This window comes from Mercenaria mercenaria, chromosome 2 (genome assembly GCF_021730395.1).
Source record: "Mercenaria mercenaria strain notata chromosome 2, MADL_Memer_1, whole genome shotgun sequence".
Classification (NCBI taxonomy): domain Eukaryota; kingdom Metazoa; phylum Mollusca; class Bivalvia; order Venerida; family Veneridae; genus Mercenaria; species Mercenaria mercenaria.
This window is the reverse complement of record NC_069362.1, coordinates 37,149,238-37,168,865: the sequence shown is the minus strand read 5'-3', so window position 1 is coordinate 37,168,865 and position 19,628 is coordinate 37,149,238. Positions and strand designations below refer to the sequence as shown.

At 35.4% G+C, this 19,628-nt stretch overlaps 1 protein-coding gene across 1 annotated transcript; it reads left to right on the top strand.

The window, feature by feature from the left end:
- Positions 1-273: 273 nt before the first annotated feature.
- LOC128548444 (uncharacterized) lies at positions 274-18,877 on the top strand. The gene is made up of 8 exons (XM_053523264.1): positions 274-514; positions 802-952; positions 2,267-2,428; positions 3,145-3,381; positions 5,692-5,854; positions 12,660-12,760; positions 16,811-17,052; positions 18,671-18,877. Exons 1-8 carry the CDS (start codon positions 311-313, stop codon positions 18,848-18,850), a joined length of 1,440 nt encoding a protein of 479 aa, XP_053379239.1. The 5' UTR covers positions 274-310; the 3' UTR covers positions 18,851-18,877.
- Positions 18,878-19,628: the final 751 nt, after the last annotated feature.

Genomic DNA, 19,628 nt, shown 5'->3' with positions numbered 1-19,628 from the left:
TCTTCTGGTATAGACCGAAAGATAGATTGCTTATGAAGAGCATACTATTCTTACTTCTTGACGAAACATCAATCATGTCAAGTGCTTTATATGTGTCATATGGCGTACATAACGTCTGTCAGTGAAAACAGTACGCTATACATTAACGTATTATTTAAAACGAACAACTGAAAACAATATATAAACTCTTAGTAATAAACACTGAAGTTAAATGGAGGTTTTACAATAAAAACAAAGTATTGTTTTACTTTGCAATTTCCTAGTACAGCAGCTTCGTACAAGATTGGAAGCATTGAAGACTGAAGGAAACATGGCTGAACAAAACAAAGAATACACTAAAGCGTTGCAAATGTATGATAATGCACTTGACGTTGCTCAGCAGTCTCCAGAGCTGTACAAAGAAGCTGCTATACTGTACAGCAATAAATCCAATGTTCTTTATCAAATGAATGATTTTAAAACTGCTCTTACCAATGCTGTCGCTGCAACTAACTCTGACCCTGAATATTCTGAGGTAAGTGTACGTTTAAAATACATAGGTTAAAACAGTTAACCGTAATTTTTTTATAAATATCTTTAACAATAAGATTGTTTAAAGGCAGATAGATGTTCTAGTAAATTTGGATGATGAAAATGCGCGGACGTTTGCAACATTTGTGTTTCGTAACTATACTTCATGTAACTTGTATTCAAAATAAACATAAACATGACTTATTGTTTTTATGTTCGATCGTATATGAACTTAGCAATGAGAATTTATAGCTTTGAACTGATGAAAAAACGCAGACTTATGTTTAACAGGGGTATTATTGGTCTGGCAAGGCACTTCTAGATTTAGAATCTGCAGTGGACGCTTTTCTTATGTTTGTTGGTGGATGTTTAAAGTCAAGGAACGACGGTGATAAGGTGTTACTCCTTACAGAAGCTGCAATAATATTAAACAGTCTTTCAGGTAAGACTTCATGTAGATATTACACAGTTCGATAATACGAGGGGCGTTCAATAAATACCCGGAAAAGTGTTCTCAATTATTCATGTATCATCAAAAATAAATGAAAATGCTACAAAATGTGAACTAGGGAATACTGAGTTGATATGTCAAAATTAGATTGTCTTTGGATAAAAAATAAGTAAATGCGAGTCCCCATGGCAACGTCACGTGACGTCATCCGGCCCAATTTTGTATCTTTTTCTATTTTACATGCGCAAAAACATTACTTGCCACTTACCTATTTTTCAAGCTACCTTTTCTTAAATTGGGTGAATATTGATATGAAAAGTAAGCGTTACGCCAATAACGTCAAATTATAAATGTGACATCATTAAAATATTTGGCAGGCATATTGAGTTGGTCGTCGCTTGAAAATCAGTGTTGAACGGAGATGTGAGATAACATTTTGTGTTTTGAATCGAAAATCAAGGAAAGAGACAAATGCTATGCTGAAAAAGGTTTAAGGGACAATGCCCTGAAGAAAACAAATTTTTATTAGTGGGACGTGACGTTTAAAAGTGGTCAGGAGAGTATTGCTGACGACTTGTGTTACAGACATGAAAAATAACGTTCAGTCACATTTAATAAATTAAAGAGCTCCTTGATAGGGTATCAGTTCATCAGTATCCAATTTCTTCAATACGACAGGAACATCATATGAACAGTATTTATTTATTCTTAGGAAGGTGTAAAATGCATTTAATGGTGATAAACATTGAATCAATGGTAATCACGAGTAGTATTGATTAATTGAGTGTGATATGACAGCATGATAATGACCTTGGGCCGCTTTTGAGGTGATGGCGTTGCCTAGGAGACGACAAATAAATATTGTGCATGTTCTGAAATCTGTAATTTAGGTATTTGAATTCAGTGTGTTCATATCGTCATATTTTCAAATTTTAGCAAAATGAGATTAGAAATAAAGAAATATGAGCACTTTTCCGGGTATTTATTGAACACCCCTCGTACATGTAGGAAGTAACTATTTAGTTTATACTAGAAGAAGAGGTCTTCACAGTCGCCACAATATATACACTAACTCCAAATAAGATTGTGACAAGTCGTATTTTGATTGTTCACATTGTGAGTTTGTTTGTTTGGTTTTAGTCACATCAACACCATTTTAAGTCATATGGCGACTTTCCAGCTTTTTGGTGGCAGAAGAAGGCCTGGCTTTTAATCATATGTCAAAATAATGCAAATCAAATGATAATGTAACTTATTGCTAGAAGGACTATGATAACTAAAAATAAATTATCATCATTTGTCTAGATGTCGATTTACAAAGCTGTTATGAAAAGTTGCACCAGTTTAATACATCTGTTTGGCCGGATGTTCTGACGCGACTCAGTCAAAGAGCAGAATGGAAGTCCATAGCGTACTTGATATTGGGCTCCAGTTTGGACGTACTTAAATTTGGCGAAATAAATATAGGTATGAAATGTTTCATTTTATTAATCTGTATGCATATTTATAATGTAAATTTAAATAGCCATTGACTAAGCTAACGATAATCTCACACAAAGTTAATAAAATCTACACCAAATAACTTTTAAAATGCACAAACAATATGTAGTATCCTTCAAAATCCGTGCTGACAACAGTATTGCATGGGTGTGTAATACAGACGGTCACATATTTATAACGTTTTCATGTAAGATTTATATCAAGAATCTTAACATTCTTGATCAAAATTAAATTAAATGACGAAAATTTATATTTTTATGGATTAATTCGCATAGTATAGACTGAAATAAAACGACGCATGGATTCATGCACTGTGATAATAATAAATGATAACAACAACAACAATGCTAGTACGTTCATACAGGCACGTATCAAAACGCAAGATAAAGTTTTAATGAACTTGAAGGCAGGATAAAAAGAATATTAGGCTATTGTCTTTCTGAACTTAAGTATATCCGGAGAGTCGGAGAAAAGTATATTCACCCGAGGTTGGTTCTGTCAGATTGACACTAATACTCTTTTATCTTCTAAGATCATAACAATGAAAATTCTAAAAAAAAAAACAAACTATAAGCTGTACGTAAACGTGTTAATGTAAATTTTCATGTATGTTAATTGTTTTGATTCATTTGGTGTTTATAACTGTAAACCCCGTTATATGTCTTGATTTAAATTGTTTTAAGCTGAAAGTATAGACCAGTTCTGTACTGGAGTGGCTGGTAAGAGTCCTACAGCTGCTGTAGAAACCAGAACAGTATTCAAATACTTGGAACAGCATAATGGAAAATGTATAGCTCATTGGTTGAATGCTACCCTATTCGTAGTTTACTCACATGGGGGCGAACAGACATTGAGAAACCTGACAGTAGACGGCAGAGACTGTCCTTTACACGCTGTCACACGATTTGTCTTACAAACAGGTTACCTTTTATGTATGATTTTGATTTCGTTGTAGATTTCACTGTTAATATACGACAATAGACTATTCATGTTATAATGTTTCACATACAACGTAAACTCGGTTATTATTTTTTGTGTATAAGCTTTACGCACATTTAACTTCTGATTAGTATAAATTATATTATGTCTCTATTTTTTATTGAACCAGCTGTTATTCAAAACTACACTTTCATACACAAATTGTGTGAGTACACTATACAGTACATATAGTAAGCATACAATATACGGTACATAGTAAATGCCATTGTTTAAATTCTAATCAATACGCGTCACAAAGCTAAGAAAAGAAATGATTTTATTATTTTTGTATTATATTCTAGTTTTTAACTCTTACAATCAAAATATGTAATATTTAATTATTGAGATGTAAAATTTTAAAAACAAAAATCAAAACTCAACTGAAAATATGTGTTGGCAGTGTCTACTGTGCCGGCAACGAGAAATAACACTGTGCCGGAGTTTGTAACATGTTGACAAAGGTTTTAGTTTTGATGAATTATTTAAACATTAGACAATCACAATGTAAGGACATTCTTATATTAAAAATTATACTGATCTTATATTAAAAACATAATCTTTCTGCAAGTTTGGCTGGAAGAACTTTACTGAGATTATGCCATTTTAACTTGACTTGAGAGGATAATACCAAAGAAGGGTGAAGGATTTATTTAGCTCTCCTGGCCAGTCCTGGGCATTTTAATGTCCAAGGGAGCTTTTGTAATTCCCCTGTGATTCCCATTACTCAAGTTTGTTCAAACGGTTCTACTTGACCCCATTTAAGGACCACCAGAGCTTAAAAAATGAAAATAACTTTTGAACAGTTCTTCTCATGAACCACTGGACGGATCTTTTAAATTATCAAAATTGGTCTGTAATGTCCTTGGATGTGCCTTTCTTAAAATTTGTTCAAATGGTTCCGAGGGCCAAAAGAGCTGAAACAGACAACGACTTTTAGCGACTTCTCATGAACCACGTTATGGATCTCCGCCATATTTTGCCTATGGATGTTCATTAAAGTAAGTCAAGAGGCAGTCTTGTAATCTGTAGGTCTGTCAATCAATAACACTGGGTTATCAAGCTTTAACAGTATATTACACTAAACGCTTAACTCCCAGAAAACAGTACTTGTTATAAATATCTAAGATTTGTAACTCATAGGCATGCTTAGCAAGTAATATGCCAAACTGTAGGCAAATTAAAGAAGTAGGTCTTTACATTATTTCAGTTTTTCTTCTGTCTCACTGCACACATGTAGCCAACAATGTCTTCTCATGGCTTACTTTATCACATTTCATAAAAATATCATTGTACAAACTGTCCTCAAATTTGATCAAATGTTTCACTTAGGCCTAAGCTAACAATAGAAATATTCTCAGGAACCGCGTTATAGATTGTCACCAAATAATAATTTCCACATAGGTTGCCTCAAGCATTGTCATTCATTCCGACAGTATGAGTTGTTTTAAGCGTACAAATCAAATTCATATTTAAGCCAATGTTTCCTTAGCTTTTAGCTTTCGCCTCGTTCTGCACCGTGAAATAACAGAGACAAAAATAATATTAGTTAGTATGGTTTGAACATACTAGTAGTTGTAGCTTATAACATAGTAAATGGATCGGTTCTGCAAGTCTTCTTGCACTACATTTGAAGATTTTTGGACATATGCATGTATAGCCCAGAAAACACTGTCATTGAATTAATGAATCACAACACTATATTGACAGGCAGGTGAACAAATATACCATGAAAACATTATTCGCATTCACTATGCCCTTGTCCATAGGAACAAGGACACATTCCAGTTTTCACGCTCCAGCAAAATGAACACTTAAAATAGCACTTTACCTTTGCCATAAATTAAAATAAATCCGGTATTTGTTTTCGAAATGACACGCAATTTCTTTCCTCGATTCTCGTGTTCTTCCGATATGGCGGCCGTACCAATACTTTACAATAACTCACTTTCTGCTCAAATATTCTAAAACTAGGGAACGCAACTCTTTGTTTTGAATAATTTTCCTATACAGTTGCATAATGGTTTTATACTTTTTGTGAAATGTGTATCAAAATTTTGTCTGATGGTCGGACAAACAGACGAAGCCAAATTTATAACCCCCACCGCATAGTTGAGGCGTAATTATCCCGGCCTCATCACCGTTATGCGCATGCTAACCTATCGTACATAGTATAATTCACAAATGTCTATTTACATTGAAAGGAAACATACTCGAAACAAAAAGGATTATCTGTCATTTATTTATTGTTACAGAAAGGACTTCTCTCCTGGAAGTATTTCCTCACCAGAGTCCAAGTTGGTGTGATGTAAGCAGTGGGGGTGAATCAGTATTTCATCTACTTGCAAAACATTCTCCGCCTGTTCCAGTAGATTTCCTTGTGAAAGTGACTAAATCAATACTTGAGAAAGGTTATAGGTAGGTTTACGTTTGAAACTTTTCATATCAAATTCGATTGCAATGTTTTCATTAAACACCAGTAGTCCTTTTCACGTATGTCCATTGTTTTGTATTTTGTTCAGTCCTACGGTCAATCTTGACACAAGACATAAGGATCTTATATGCCTGGCTGTGTAAGACCGGATTTTCCCTATCCGAGGGACAGTGTGAAATGAGAGCGTTAGCGAAGTTTCTTATCCAAGCTTTGGGAAAACAGCTGTCTTACACAGGCAGACATTTTCCTTGCCTAGAGAGCGGTTACAAATAGATTTGGGTATTTACTGGCATTATTTTGATGACGTTATAATGGTGCATGTATTATGTGACGTCATCTACGTGCACCCTATTTAACACAAGATCTTTCTCTAATGCGTGCTCGGACAAATGTATATTTTACCAACTCGCCGCAAGGAAAAGGAATCTCATTTACCAGATTTGCAGTTTACCTAGTACTTTCGTTGACTGGATATTTAGTAGTTTTGTTGACTTGATACACTATCCAGCTGTTTTGTTTGAGAGATAGATTCTAATTAGAGCTACTTCTACCTATAGAACGTTGTACACCTATATGATTAGGAAAAGAGTTGTACATGTAAGGCTGTTGGCTTTTGATGTAGATGTAAATTTTAGATAAAAGTCTTTTCTGTTGTATAGAATATAGATCATCTAATATGCCATTTTAATCCAAAAAAAGAGTTTGATACCGGTCCCTGTGAATATATAAAATGATAGTAGAATCTCAGTAATAGTTTTAACTCAAAGCAAATGTTATGTCGATACGTGACACATACACACGCATTTGGTTTAACCGTCGTCTATGATGATTTGTGTCTTGTAGAAATACGATAAATATGCCAAGTGCAACTCACAGTATTGTTCGAAGTTTTGAATATGATATTTATGTCCCCTTCGAAGTAGGTAGGGTATATTGTTTTGCAGATGTCAGTCTTCGGTAGGTCGGTCGGTCAGTATGTCGGTCAGTCCGTAGACCAGTAGGTTTCCGGATGATAACTCAAGAATGCTTGGGCCTAGGATTATAAAAGTTGATAGGGCGGTTGGTCATGACCAGCAGATGACCCCTATTGATTTTGAGGTCAGTTGCTCAAAGGTCAAGGTCACAGTGACCCGGAACAGTTAAACGGTTTCCAGATGATAACTCAGGAACGCTTGGGTCTAGGATCATAAAAGTTGATAAAAGGTTGGTAGGTCAAAGGTCAAAATCACATTGACTCAGAATAGTAGAACTTTTTCACCAAATAACTGGAGAATACTTTGGTCTAAAATCACATTTGATTACTGAAGATGATAATGATGATGATTCCCTAAGTGCAATAAACGTAGCTTCGCATAGTTTCAACAAGTTTGTGAATGAGTTTGAATCGGACATAGTAGATGTCCCGAATAAGCACGCTCCTCTTAAAGAGAAGAACACCCAAAACATGGCTTCATGAAAATTTGCAACATCTATAACAACAAGCGTACATGGAGGCGTAATGGTAAAACAGATCAGTTTGAGTCGTTTAAAGCAGTAAGAAACGAATACAATTTTGAAATCAAACGTCAAAAGAGAAACACACTCAGTGAAAAGATAGAGAACGCTTAAGGTGATTCCAAGACTCTGTATTGATTTTTGATCCGCCTGCTTAACTCAGTAGGGAGAGCGTCGGTCTATGGATGGCGGGGTCGCGAGTTCGATCCTCGGGCGGGGTGTTTGTTCTCCGTGACGATTTGATAAAAGACATTGTGTCTGAAATCATTCGTCCTCCACCTCTGATAATTCATGTGGGGAAGTTGGCTGGTACCTGCGGAGAACAGGTTTGTACTGGTGCAGAATCCAGGAACACAGCTTAGGTTAACTGCCCGCCGTTACATGACTGAAATACTGTTGAAAAACGGCGTTAAACCCAAAACAAACAAGTAAACTGTATTGATTAACATATATCATGCTGGACACGACTGATTCTGCCTTTGCGACTGATGTAGATCAAGTTCAGCCTGCACATCCGACATTTAGTCAAGTTTTGGTAAGCACATCTTTTAACGGTAAATGGTACTGTCCAATTTAAAAGATGGACACGTTCATTTTAGAAATTTAGCAGGGTAAGGGTTAGTATCTGAACTAACTGGTAGTACTAAATCTGAAAACAGTCTGCCTCAAGGAGAGTCTAATAATTCATTGGCTAAAAAAATTGCTGACCTTTTCATGGCAAAAATCTCAAAAAATACAGCAGCCCCAAAGTGAATACCAAATTCTTAGAACCTCAAGTTAGGGACGTACAAGATTTAGACAGATTTACTGAATTGGCTCAAGATGAAGTAAAAAAAAACTCATCAGTGGATTGAATGCTACGTCTTCAGAGCTAGATGTTTTGCCAACATGTATTCTGAAATCATATGTAGACGAAATTCTCCCTAGTATCACTAAATTGGTAAATCTCTCATGGGAACAAGGTGTTTTCCTGTGAAATACAAGCAAGCTGTTGTTAGACCTTTGCTTAAAAAGCAGGTCTTGAACTAGAGCTTTGCAACTACTAGTATCGTCCTTTAAGTAACTTATCATTGCTGTCAAAACTTATTAAGAAAGCTGTTCTTTACAGATTAAACAAATATGTAAACCGAAACAGTCTTTTGCCTAATAACCAGTCTGCATGTAGGAAATATAACTCCTATGAATCTGCGCTGTTTCGGTTGTTTATTGGTGTTCTAAATGGTATGGAGAAACAGGAAGTCACTGCCCTTATTGCAATTCACTTAAGTGTGGCATTTGACTCTGCCGACTATTACATTCTGCTAGTTGTTCTAAAAGCACCGAATGGTGTCTGTGAAACTGCTCTTCAATGGGTAGACTCCTAGGTAAGGCCTAGTACTTGTAAGGTTAATATCAACACTGCACATTTATAACACCGCCAGCTTGAATGCCGTGAGCCCCAAGGCAGTTGCCTTGCTCCATGGCTGCATCTAAACTATGCTGGAATTTTTTTCTAATGTCATTCCCAAATCCATATCAGGCTACAGTTTTGCTGATGACCAGATTTCGTCCCACATCTACTTACGTAGAATCACAAGCGGCAGGAGCCCTCGAGCGGAGGTACAATCAATGATTGAATGAATAGAAACAAGTTGAAATGAACACCTCAAAAACTGTATTTATTATATTTGGTAGCAGAACTCAATTAAACAAATGTTTTACAAATTCGATTAACATTGCTAGTGATGATATCAAATGTGAAAGCACAATAAGATTTCTTGGTGCACTTCTTGATGAAACCTTGAACTTTGAAGATCATGTAAATCGCAAATGTCGAACTGCCAAGTTGAATTACCTACGAATTAAGAACATCCGAAAAAAATGTCAAGTAAACAATATACTTGATAACGTTGCTTTTAAGCATTACTGTAATAAGTTAAAAGAAAATAAAAATAAACATTAAAATAGTAATGTAGATATTTCAGATTAATGATCGCTTCAAGTAGTTGTAGCCCAAGGATATCTCAAATGTCTAGTAGCATCTTTGTTAATGTACTGTTTGAAAACGACATATGTTTTTGCCATTTTAGGCAATAAACTAATGCTTTGACTTGTGTTCATGTGCTAGGGGCGAAGGCACAGGATACGAATTGACGACAATCTGCCGGTTTGTCGTGTCTTCATGTGCTCGTAGTACCGCCCGCTTAGCTCAATAGTGAGAGCACAGATCCTCTGGTGGGCCGTATGTCCTCCCTGACGGTTTGATAAAAGCGCTGTGTCTGAAATCATTCGTCCTCCACCTCTGATTCATGTTGGAAAGCTGGCAGTTAATTGCGGAGAACAAGTTTGCACCAGTTCAGAATCCAGGAACACTGGTTCGGTTAACTGCCTGCCATTACATAACTGAACTACTGTTAAGAAACGGCGTTAAACACAAATAAAGCGAAGGCACGAAAAGACAAAAAACCCGATTAGTCTGTCTTCGTGTCCTCGTAAGTTCGGGGCGAAGACAGGAAGTCACGTCAAAGTGCCGTTACGACATTTTTGAATATTTTGTGTGTTCACCCGTAAACATTCATTATTTCGCTTTAAGTGTCCTCGTCTCTTCGTCCCGACAGGTGAGGATACGTAGACACGACAAATCAGCAGATTTTCAACCCTTTATACCCCAAAGACATGCAATTTAGCATGTGTATGTGTTAATTATCAAAACTAAAACTGAGATTTTACTGTCAAACATTGTACATATCCAAAGGGACCTGCTTCAAACTTTCAACTGTTGTTGGGCCAGAATGGCTATATATATTCTATACGATATATGTATCATGTATATTTGCATTTAAGGATAGTAATTGTGCCAATTTGAGTCTCGACAAAGAATAAGAATGTAACAGTTTTAATTATAATAGGAAACTATGTATGTAAGATTTATTTAAGGTGTTTAAATAATGGTCATCAAAATTACTAGAAAAACACAAATACTGCCGTAATTCGTCCTTCGTCAAATACGGTTATCACACTGGATAACGGGCTATCCTGACGCCCGCTGGAAATGTAACCCAGCTGGAAATGTAACCCAGCTGTGAATCGGTAGGTAAAGTTTTTCATTTATTTCTATTAAAATGAAGCCAATTCTTGCAAATCAACTTGACAGTTTTGTCAAGGAATGACAATGGCTTACATTTACAATTTCTGGGCCAAATACGATCGTTATGTTTTGTGATATTCGCTAACAATTTCTTCAGTATGAAAAATCGAGCAAAAATACGATTTTTTGCGCAAATTGTTTTGTTTATGAACAACTTGCGAAAAGTTTTATCATCTGATTTAACAGATGTGTCCTTTCGGAACACCTGTGTGAAGTTTCCGGGTTCTACGTTATTCCTGAAAAAGTATATTAGCCGTTAAATAGGCATGGTCGAGAAAGAGAAAAAAAAAGACTGTCGAAAACGGACGCTGTATTTGAAATAGGCAGTCGTTGAAGTCAGCTGTCGGCTATCGAGAATACAGCTGTATAAAAGTAAAAAACAAAAACTGTCTTGTAGACATGTTATATGCCCCGTAGTGTCTCTTCTTTATGTATAGTTTGTATCTGTTTAGTCTGTCTGTGTTTTTGCGATTTCTTTCGTCTTTCATTTGTGTAGAATATACTTGCAGTCAGTGAACAGTTTGTATAAACTTATGTATGGTCCTTATTGCCATGTCGAGTAATTTTGGTTGATTTCATTATCATTGTCCTTTTGGTTTAGGGTCTAAAAGTTGCTTTGTTACTTTCGTTCGTCCGCGCGCAGTGTCTTGTCCGAGCTCTGATTCTGCATGCATGGACTGATTTTTAAGTATTGATTTTTAAACTTCAAAACATGTGTTACCGATGATACAAGTATTAGTGAGGCCCATTCATTAATGACCACCTTCAATGTCAGTATAACAAAAAAAATCTTTAACACAGAGCTATAAATAAGTATTTTATGTCAGACTGGCAATTCCTACACGCATAGACAAAACTTTAAATATATTGTGTCGTATAGCAGAACTTATATTTTCATGCGATTTTATTTGATAGCTGACTTTGTAAGATCGTAAACAAGCAAAGACGAGTTGCGATCTACCTTGTTATATGTTGATTAAAGCTACATGTAGCTGCCACGTTAAGAAATAACTGATTAACAGTCATGTGAGATTTTGCAAAGTTCTGCTTATTTAGATTTGAAACAATTTCAAACGTTTTCAGTCGTTTGCCTCTATACATCAACAACTTGCACTTTTAGACCATGAATACACTGGTATTTGTTGAAAAGGTATTTATGAATAAACAAAATGGCAGATTTACATTAGGAGCAATTAAATAATTATGTATGAGCAAATAAGAATATACCTGTCAAGCACCGCACTTAGAACACTTTTCAAAACAAGAATGGGCATTTGAAATTCATTAAAGATACTGAATTCTTCAAACGAAATTCAAAGGACTGACGACCAGAATCAATCATTTGCACTTGCCAAACCCGAGGTGAAATTACTATCTGTAGTAGTCCGGATGCATCTGTAGTGGCTTTCTTCCACCATCAAAAGCTGGCAAAATGGCAATATGTACTATATGTCTATTGCTTCGGTGTAACTGCAAAAAATATATGGTTGGCTTTCGCATGGCGGAAAAATAGCAAGAACGCGTGAACTAGGTTAAAATTCAGCCAGAGGGTGAAGGAATATAGTCCTAAAGCCTCTTGAAATGAAAGTACCTTTTTTAAAGATAATTACGTTTCCGTCAAATCACTGCCAGTAATACTTTTTACATACAAAAGTATTCACGGAGTTAATGGATAGTCTATCAATGTTAACATCCGAGTTCAGCGACAGCACTAGCGTCCGTTTTCGACAGTCCTTTGTTTTTTGGACCATGCCTATTTAACGGCTAATATGTTTTTTTTTTCAGGAATATCGTAGAACCCGGAAACTTTACACAGGTGTTCCGAAAGGACACATCTGTTAAACCAGATGATAAAAGTTTTCACAGGTTGTTCATAAACAAAACAATTTGCGCAAAACTTTGGATTTTTGCTCGATTTTTTCAAACTGAAGAAATTATTAGCGAATATCTCAAAACGTAACGATCGCATTTGGCCCAGAAATTGTAAATGTAAGCCATGGTCATTCCTTGACAAAACTGTCAAGTTGATTTGCAAGAATTGGCTTCGTTTTAATAGAAATAAATGAAAAACTTGACCAATCGACTTACAGCTGGGTTACATTTCCAGCGGGCGTCAGGGTAGCCGGTTATCCAGTGTGGTTATACACAATTTCATATTTAACATTCAGAGGCATTATGATGACAGACGTGAATGGTAAACTCCCGTTTGACCTCCTTGATATCACGTACCCGATGAGTGTATGCAATGTATTTCTTCCAAACGATTTGCGTAAGTAGCTTGTATGTCCCAGAGTGGTTATTTCAAAGGCCACACTAATAATTTACAGTGTCAATTACCAATAATAACAGATAAGTAATTTAAACTTCCGAGGCTAAACAAAATCTTACATAAATATTTTTGATACGGAGTGAAAAGTATTAATGGAAGTTAACACAAGAAAAGTCCTCAAATATCATCGAGCGCTTTTGACATACTGCATCTTGGTTGCAGAAGTAATATCTTGTACCCTTTTTTTAACCTTATTTTCTGTATAAACTTCGGGGTGTCAAAATTGAGAATATTGAATTTCTATCGAAACTAATACATAAACAAAACTCATAGAACTTCATACACATTCATTTAAACTTTTCTTTTTGAAGAAAACATATGTACGTAGTTTTTAGTTAGAACACTTCTTATGTGATGATTATTGTTTCGACTTAAAATTACGATTAAAGGGTTGTTTTAAAGAATAGCTTTCACTGTGTATAACAACATCAACAAAATGACAGATCGATGCGAAAAATGTTAGCTTTGAATTTTGAGGATCAAATTACCTTTTCTGGGGTATATGCATGTGTAAACATAGTCCTGCCTCGGACGTTCGTTAGGTCAGTTACATACTGGTTACCTTTACAAACACAGGGGTAGAACTAAATAGACCTATGTAGGACCCCCGTAGTTCGAGGCACATAGTGGGACTAGTATAAACCCTAGATTTGGCATCATTAAATGTCGCACCACCGTTAGAGGTTGACGAGTTATGTCGCAATCAACGCTAAATGTCGCAAAATCACCTGCCGCTATGTATCGCATGTTTACGCTAAATGTCGCAAGAATCTGTCTACCGTTATATGTCGCAACACCAACGCTAAACGTCGCACGGCAAAAGAAGAAGAAATAGCTAAGCTAAGGTTTATAACTGAGATATTACTTTCATTTATTTTGAACCTGAGATAAGATTAGGTGAGTGTGTGCGTGCATTCGTGAGCATGCATTGTGAGGACCACGGGACTGGCCTAGAAATACTTTTATGAACTGCATATTTGTTTTTCAATGGTGCAGCGCCATACACACGTTATCGATTTGATATGTAAAGGCACTGGCCTCCAGATCGTTCGAAAACATAAAAAGGAGATTTTTGTTTAGGTTATAGAAATAATTGCTGTATTTCGTAAGAATGCCTTGAAACTTGATTTCTGACAGACTATATGTTATGGAAACATATTATAATTAGTTGTTTTTACTATTTTTTATTATGAAAATCGAAAAGCGTTTAAAACGCTTTACTCGAGGTAAATTACTCAATTATAAATATCTATATTTCATGCACATTGAACATTATCCTCAATAGTGGTATTAGTATCGACAGCGGAAAACTTCTTTTTTGCCGCGGCGGTCCGGGTTCGATTTCCGACACGGTCATTTTTTTCTTGATTTGGTTAATTTAAAATAGTTTAGAAACAAACATCATTGTATGACCAAACTTCAGTTTGAATGAAAGATGACTTTTAGCCAAAATCTGAAGGTCGGTGCCCTCAAAGGTTTCAGCCTTAAAGCAGCATGCCTCCATATTTGGCTAAAAATAATCTTTTTTTTTCGAATTGAAATTTGATCATATTATGAACATAAGAATATCAATTTTTGTTCCTAACATATTTTTAAATTTCCAAATCAAGAAAAAAAGATGACCGCGTCGGGAATCGAACCCCGGACCGCCGCGGCAATAAAGACATTTTCCCGTCGTCGTAACCAATAGCGCTTAAGCTGAAGTAGTGAATAATGACTCCAAAATATAGATATTTATAATCGAACAGTTTACCTGGAGTAAAAGCGTGACAAACGCTTTTCAATTTTCATCGTAAAAAAGTAGTAAAAACAGCAAACTCTCAAGTGTTTCCGTAACATAAAGTTTGTCAGTAATTAAGTTTTAAAGCCTTCTTAAGAAACATAGCATTTATTTCAAGATATCTAAAAAAAAATATTTTTTGTTGTCGAACGATCTGGAGGCATGCTGCTTTAATACAAAAAATATTTAGGTCTAAACTACAGAATCCAACGGAGTCCTGATAGTTATCTCGCGTGTCATGGCGGCGGTCGTTTCTTTGCAGAGCGTCGTGTCACGCATTGTCACTTTATGTAGCGCCTTTAATCAACTGTCGTGCATCGATTTAGAAGAGTCGACGGTTCACACAAAGACACACAGAGACGAAGCACAAAAATGCGACACGACCCTCGGCACACGATACGACGGAGGACAATAGAATTTTGTAACAAATGCTGGAATTCATTTTACCAAATACCGATATTTGAATCAAAATGTATGGTTTACTGAGTGATGGTATCCAGTTACTGCTTATGTTACTTTCTATCCCATTTTCTTTGCTTTCTTGGGAAATTTTCTTGGATAAAGATATGATTCAAATTTAAAACATATCACATATGTAGAATTTATAGTGTTTTGTGTTACGCTTTCGTCATATTAACTTGAATAGTTTTCAACTGACTTTCGAATGGTATTAAACGATGAAAATATTGGATTTGTAGCTTTTCTATCAAAATAAGATATCGTGCACTCATGATAAGATGTCGAGTGCCCTAGAACAGATGTCGTGTGATTGAGATAAGATTATTTTCTTAAAACAAAAGGATCACGATGATTCTAGAGTATACCCTCTGTCATAACTGTTTAAGCAAGCTCCACAGAACACATGTGAAGGATCTAGAGCCATCACAGCCCTCTTGTTTCTATATGTACCAGCAATTAGTATCAAGATGAGTATTTGTATAACATTAACATGTCACGCCTGCAGCCCTCGAAACAGTACACAAGACTTCCGTCGGGTTTAAGGCCATCACTAATATAATTTTGCTGTTGAAGATTCAAGTTTATTACATAAAATAAAATTTGGAAAGAATACACAATTTATTGTCAATATATGTCTTAGTTTTGAACAGGCAGTGCGACATTTACCATTGATGATGCGACATACATGTATAAAGATGGACAAATTTTTGCGACATTTAGCGTTAAAAGTGCAACATATAGCGGCTGATGATTTTGCGACTTTTAACGATATTTGCGACATTTAGCGTGATGCGACATTTCACGATGCCACAATCGCACACTTTCCTTTCTTTATGGGCTTTATTCAAAGTGCGAGTTATTCGGCAGTGTTAACAGATGTATGAATACAAAAAATAATTTAATCCTATAATATCCCCCAGTGAAACAATAGTGAAGCATAATTGTTTGGTATATTAGTTCAGGGTCAAGGTCGCAATATGTGGTCTATATAGACGATTTTATGTTCGCTTTTTTGCATCATTTCATTTTTTTTTTCAAATTAGTGTTCAATATGAAAAGACAATTAACACAAGGTTTATACAATTAGGTCAAAAGTCAAGCTCGTACAGTGAGATAAGACGTCCGAAAGCCTACATTTTGTGTCTGTGGCACGGTTTAGGAAGAGACGTTTTAGGACAAAGTTAGAATTAGCAGTACGGTGTTTCACGAAAATAATCTCAAGTACATTTATTTTAACTTTTCGGCTATTTTTAGAATATGAGCCGAACAAAATAAGAAATATTTCAAAAATAGATGGACGATGGAGTAATTTCACATTTTTTAAATGGTAAAATCTACATCCAATGAAATAAATATGTTTTAAAAGTCGATACTTAGGGGGAAAATTTATGATAAAACTGAGGACTTTTGTCCTAATCTGTTTACTTCCTTGATTTTTTAAATCAAATCTAGAAGAGCCACTTGATACATGGAACGCAACTTAGCAAAATGTTAGCACATACGGTTTGATTGAGTCCCTTCATGACCCGGAATGAAATAATCAACACCTCTCATGCCATCTAGCACAGGTCTTCGTAGAACTCAAGTATACAGAAACAGTCACAAAAATTTATAACACGGATTATGAAAAGAAGACTTGACACAATTGTGTGATGCGATATACAATGCCCAGGACGTATATATCAGCCATGTCATAATAATATACCATGCTATTTTGAGGACATATGTGTTTTAATTTTCGAATATTTCAGGGGAAATAAAAATGGATAAATTAAATGACAGAGGAGTTTCAAAGACTAAACACGGTGATTATTGTGGAGCAATTTTACTGTTCAGCAAGGTTATTGACTTTTACCGACAAGAAGCTGAGAGAAATAGCTATCTGTATGGAATTATACTTCAAAATAGGGCCAAAAGCTATTTACAGCAGAAAGAGTACCAAAGGGCGCTAAATGATGCTAACGAAAGTATGAATGCCTTTGAAAATCAAGAAGTACGTATAATGTAACTGTAGTTGTCAGCATCTATGTATCGCGTCATTATGATTATCGTTTCCCGTTGTGCATAAACAAATAAATGTGCATGAGGAATTGTATATATTTCGTGTTTCAGTTAAAAGAAATTAATTGAAGTGATACTGATTTATGAATATGTATATTATATATGTCGATTTATGTTTCAATATTTTTAGCTCAACTGAGCATGAAGTGCTCATGGTGAGCCTTTAGGATTGTTGGATCTCCGTTGTCTGTCCGTCATCAACGATGTTTTTAAAAAACAATTCTTTCTAAACCATTGAGCCAATTTCAACTAAAACTTCACATTAATGTACTTTCGAATTTCCACTACTTAGATTTCTTTAAATATGTCATCTTTGTAGAGTTCTGGTCGCCATGGAATTCGAAATTAAACGATTAAAACCTCTTCACCTCAGAAATCGCTGGGCCGACTTTAGAACAATTTTACAGAGATGTTTTTAGCCGTCTACCAAATTCCTTCAAATCATTCTGTTTCGCTATACTGCTATATAGAACTTCTGAAAATCTTTTCTCTGAAACTGATGGCCCGAATTCAAAATAATTTCACACCGATGTTTCTTGGATGACCCTTCACCAAATTCTTTCAAACGACTACCAACATTACCCCCAACGCATATACCATCTCACATTATTCGTAACCTTCTAGTTTCATGTCTTTCTTGATATTGTCTATCAGTACCCCTGCCTAAATTACCCACCACTCACATTAGTCACCACATTTTATCTCCCCTAATAAAAAATGAATAAAAGTTCACTGCTCATATTACCCCGACCCCTTTCATTTTCACATTACACACCCCGAAACATTTTTTCATACTATTTCTTGATAACGTGTCTTAGTATTCTATGTTATCACACCACCACCTCGTCTTCTTTCACACCTCACCCTACCGTATTTAATGAATTGAAACTTCAAAAATCTTCTTGTTAGAAAATACTGACCCATTTTAAAATAATTTTACATATATTTTCCTTGCGTGACCCTCTATCTAAACTGTTTAAGTGAGCGACCTAGGGTCATCATTACCCTCTTATTTATATTGCGATGTTTATATATATGGAAATCTCTCTGTTTAAAAAATATTATTTAAAAGTGATCGTATAAATTATTTCAGTGCATTTTGAGGAAGTGGTATTTCATATTTTTAATGCAGACCACAAATTAGTGACGTCCATTTGCTCAAGCCAGTAGGTACAGCATGAATTGTACTATGGATTGAGAGTCCGTTTTCTATCTCCAGCTTAGGCATACACTCTCCATGACAATTTTACAGTACACCACACCTGAAATAATTTATATTTATCCTACGATTCAAGTAAGGAAATCGTCGGCTGCTTGCAGGGGAAAAGTCAGTACTGGTACAAACTCCATCAACACAGGTTAAGTTGGCGTTGAATCCATATCTGACGAACAAACCTATATTTTCACAATCACTGAAATTCTATCATAACATTAAAATGTGTCAATGAAACTAATGACTTTGGAATTTAGAAGTTTTCATTGAAATGCTTTTTTGTACAATTTTACTTACAAGCATTAGATACAGTATAATATATCTTTATCATCTACAGTCTCATTGGATAGCGGGCAGAGCACTGATTTGTTTAGAGAAGTATGGACAAGCTTGTATAGAACTTTTATACGCCTACGACTGTGTTACGATATTAATCCAATCGAGGAGGGCAGATATAGTTTCTTATTTAGCAAAACTATTTTCTCTACCCGCCAAACTTCACTGTAAGTGTACTTAGATTTTGTCAAACTATTTTCAGCAGACGTGTTTTACTGCGTACATAGTTTTCACAAACAATATTCCCGTCAGAAAAAAAATGTCACTTAGCGCAATATGTGTTAGAACTACATAGCATAACTGAAACTGCAATTGCGTCGACAAACAGCAGAAATAAAAAAGCCGCTTCATGTCGTTAATTCTTTTGGTGCGTTTTATTAGTGTTATTCGGTAAGGTATGAAAAAAAGTTTATCGGGTGACAAAATTGGGTTTCTGCATACTTTTGTATTTGAAATGAAACAACCCTAGAAAATATTATTTCCACTAGATACTAAAAATGAATTAACGCACAAGTGATATATACAACGGTGAATAAATGTGTAATAGACGCAAGGTTATAACTTCTCTTCTGGGTCAACCCCCGTACATCGGCTTCTTCTTGCTACATGAGAGTGAGTTGTACATGCCATTTTCCCATTATGCTTAATTTTATCATAATTATTTCTTTTCATATTGATGACTCATGCTTAAATGATAAAGCCTGTCCTAGCTTTAAGACATCATGTATGTCATTAAACTATTTATAGACAATTGTTTCATAGAAGGGTCCATAAACAGGGTGTTTACACTTTTTAAAGTCTGGATTATTCTTTCCAAAATCTTCTTTATATTTTTTATTTTACACAAAAGTGCTAGAACCTTCCATGATGCTGGGGACGTAAATTATATATATGTACTAACACATTGAATAGAGATAGAACCTAAAATGTTTAAAGATAGAAAGACATTAAATTAAGTC

Coding starts and splice junctions, on each gene's coding strand:
- LOC128548444 (XM_053523264.1), top strand. CDS start 311: ATGGCTGAACAAAACAAAGAATACACTAAAGCGTTGCAAATGTATGAT. Junction 515..801: donor CTGACCCTGAATATTCTGAG/GTAAGTGTACGT, acceptor TATGTTTAACAG/GGGTATTATTGGTCTGGCAA. Junction 17,053..18,670: donor ATGCCTTTGAAAATCAAGAA/GTACGTATAATG, acceptor TATCATCTACAG/TCTCATTGGATAGCGGGCAG.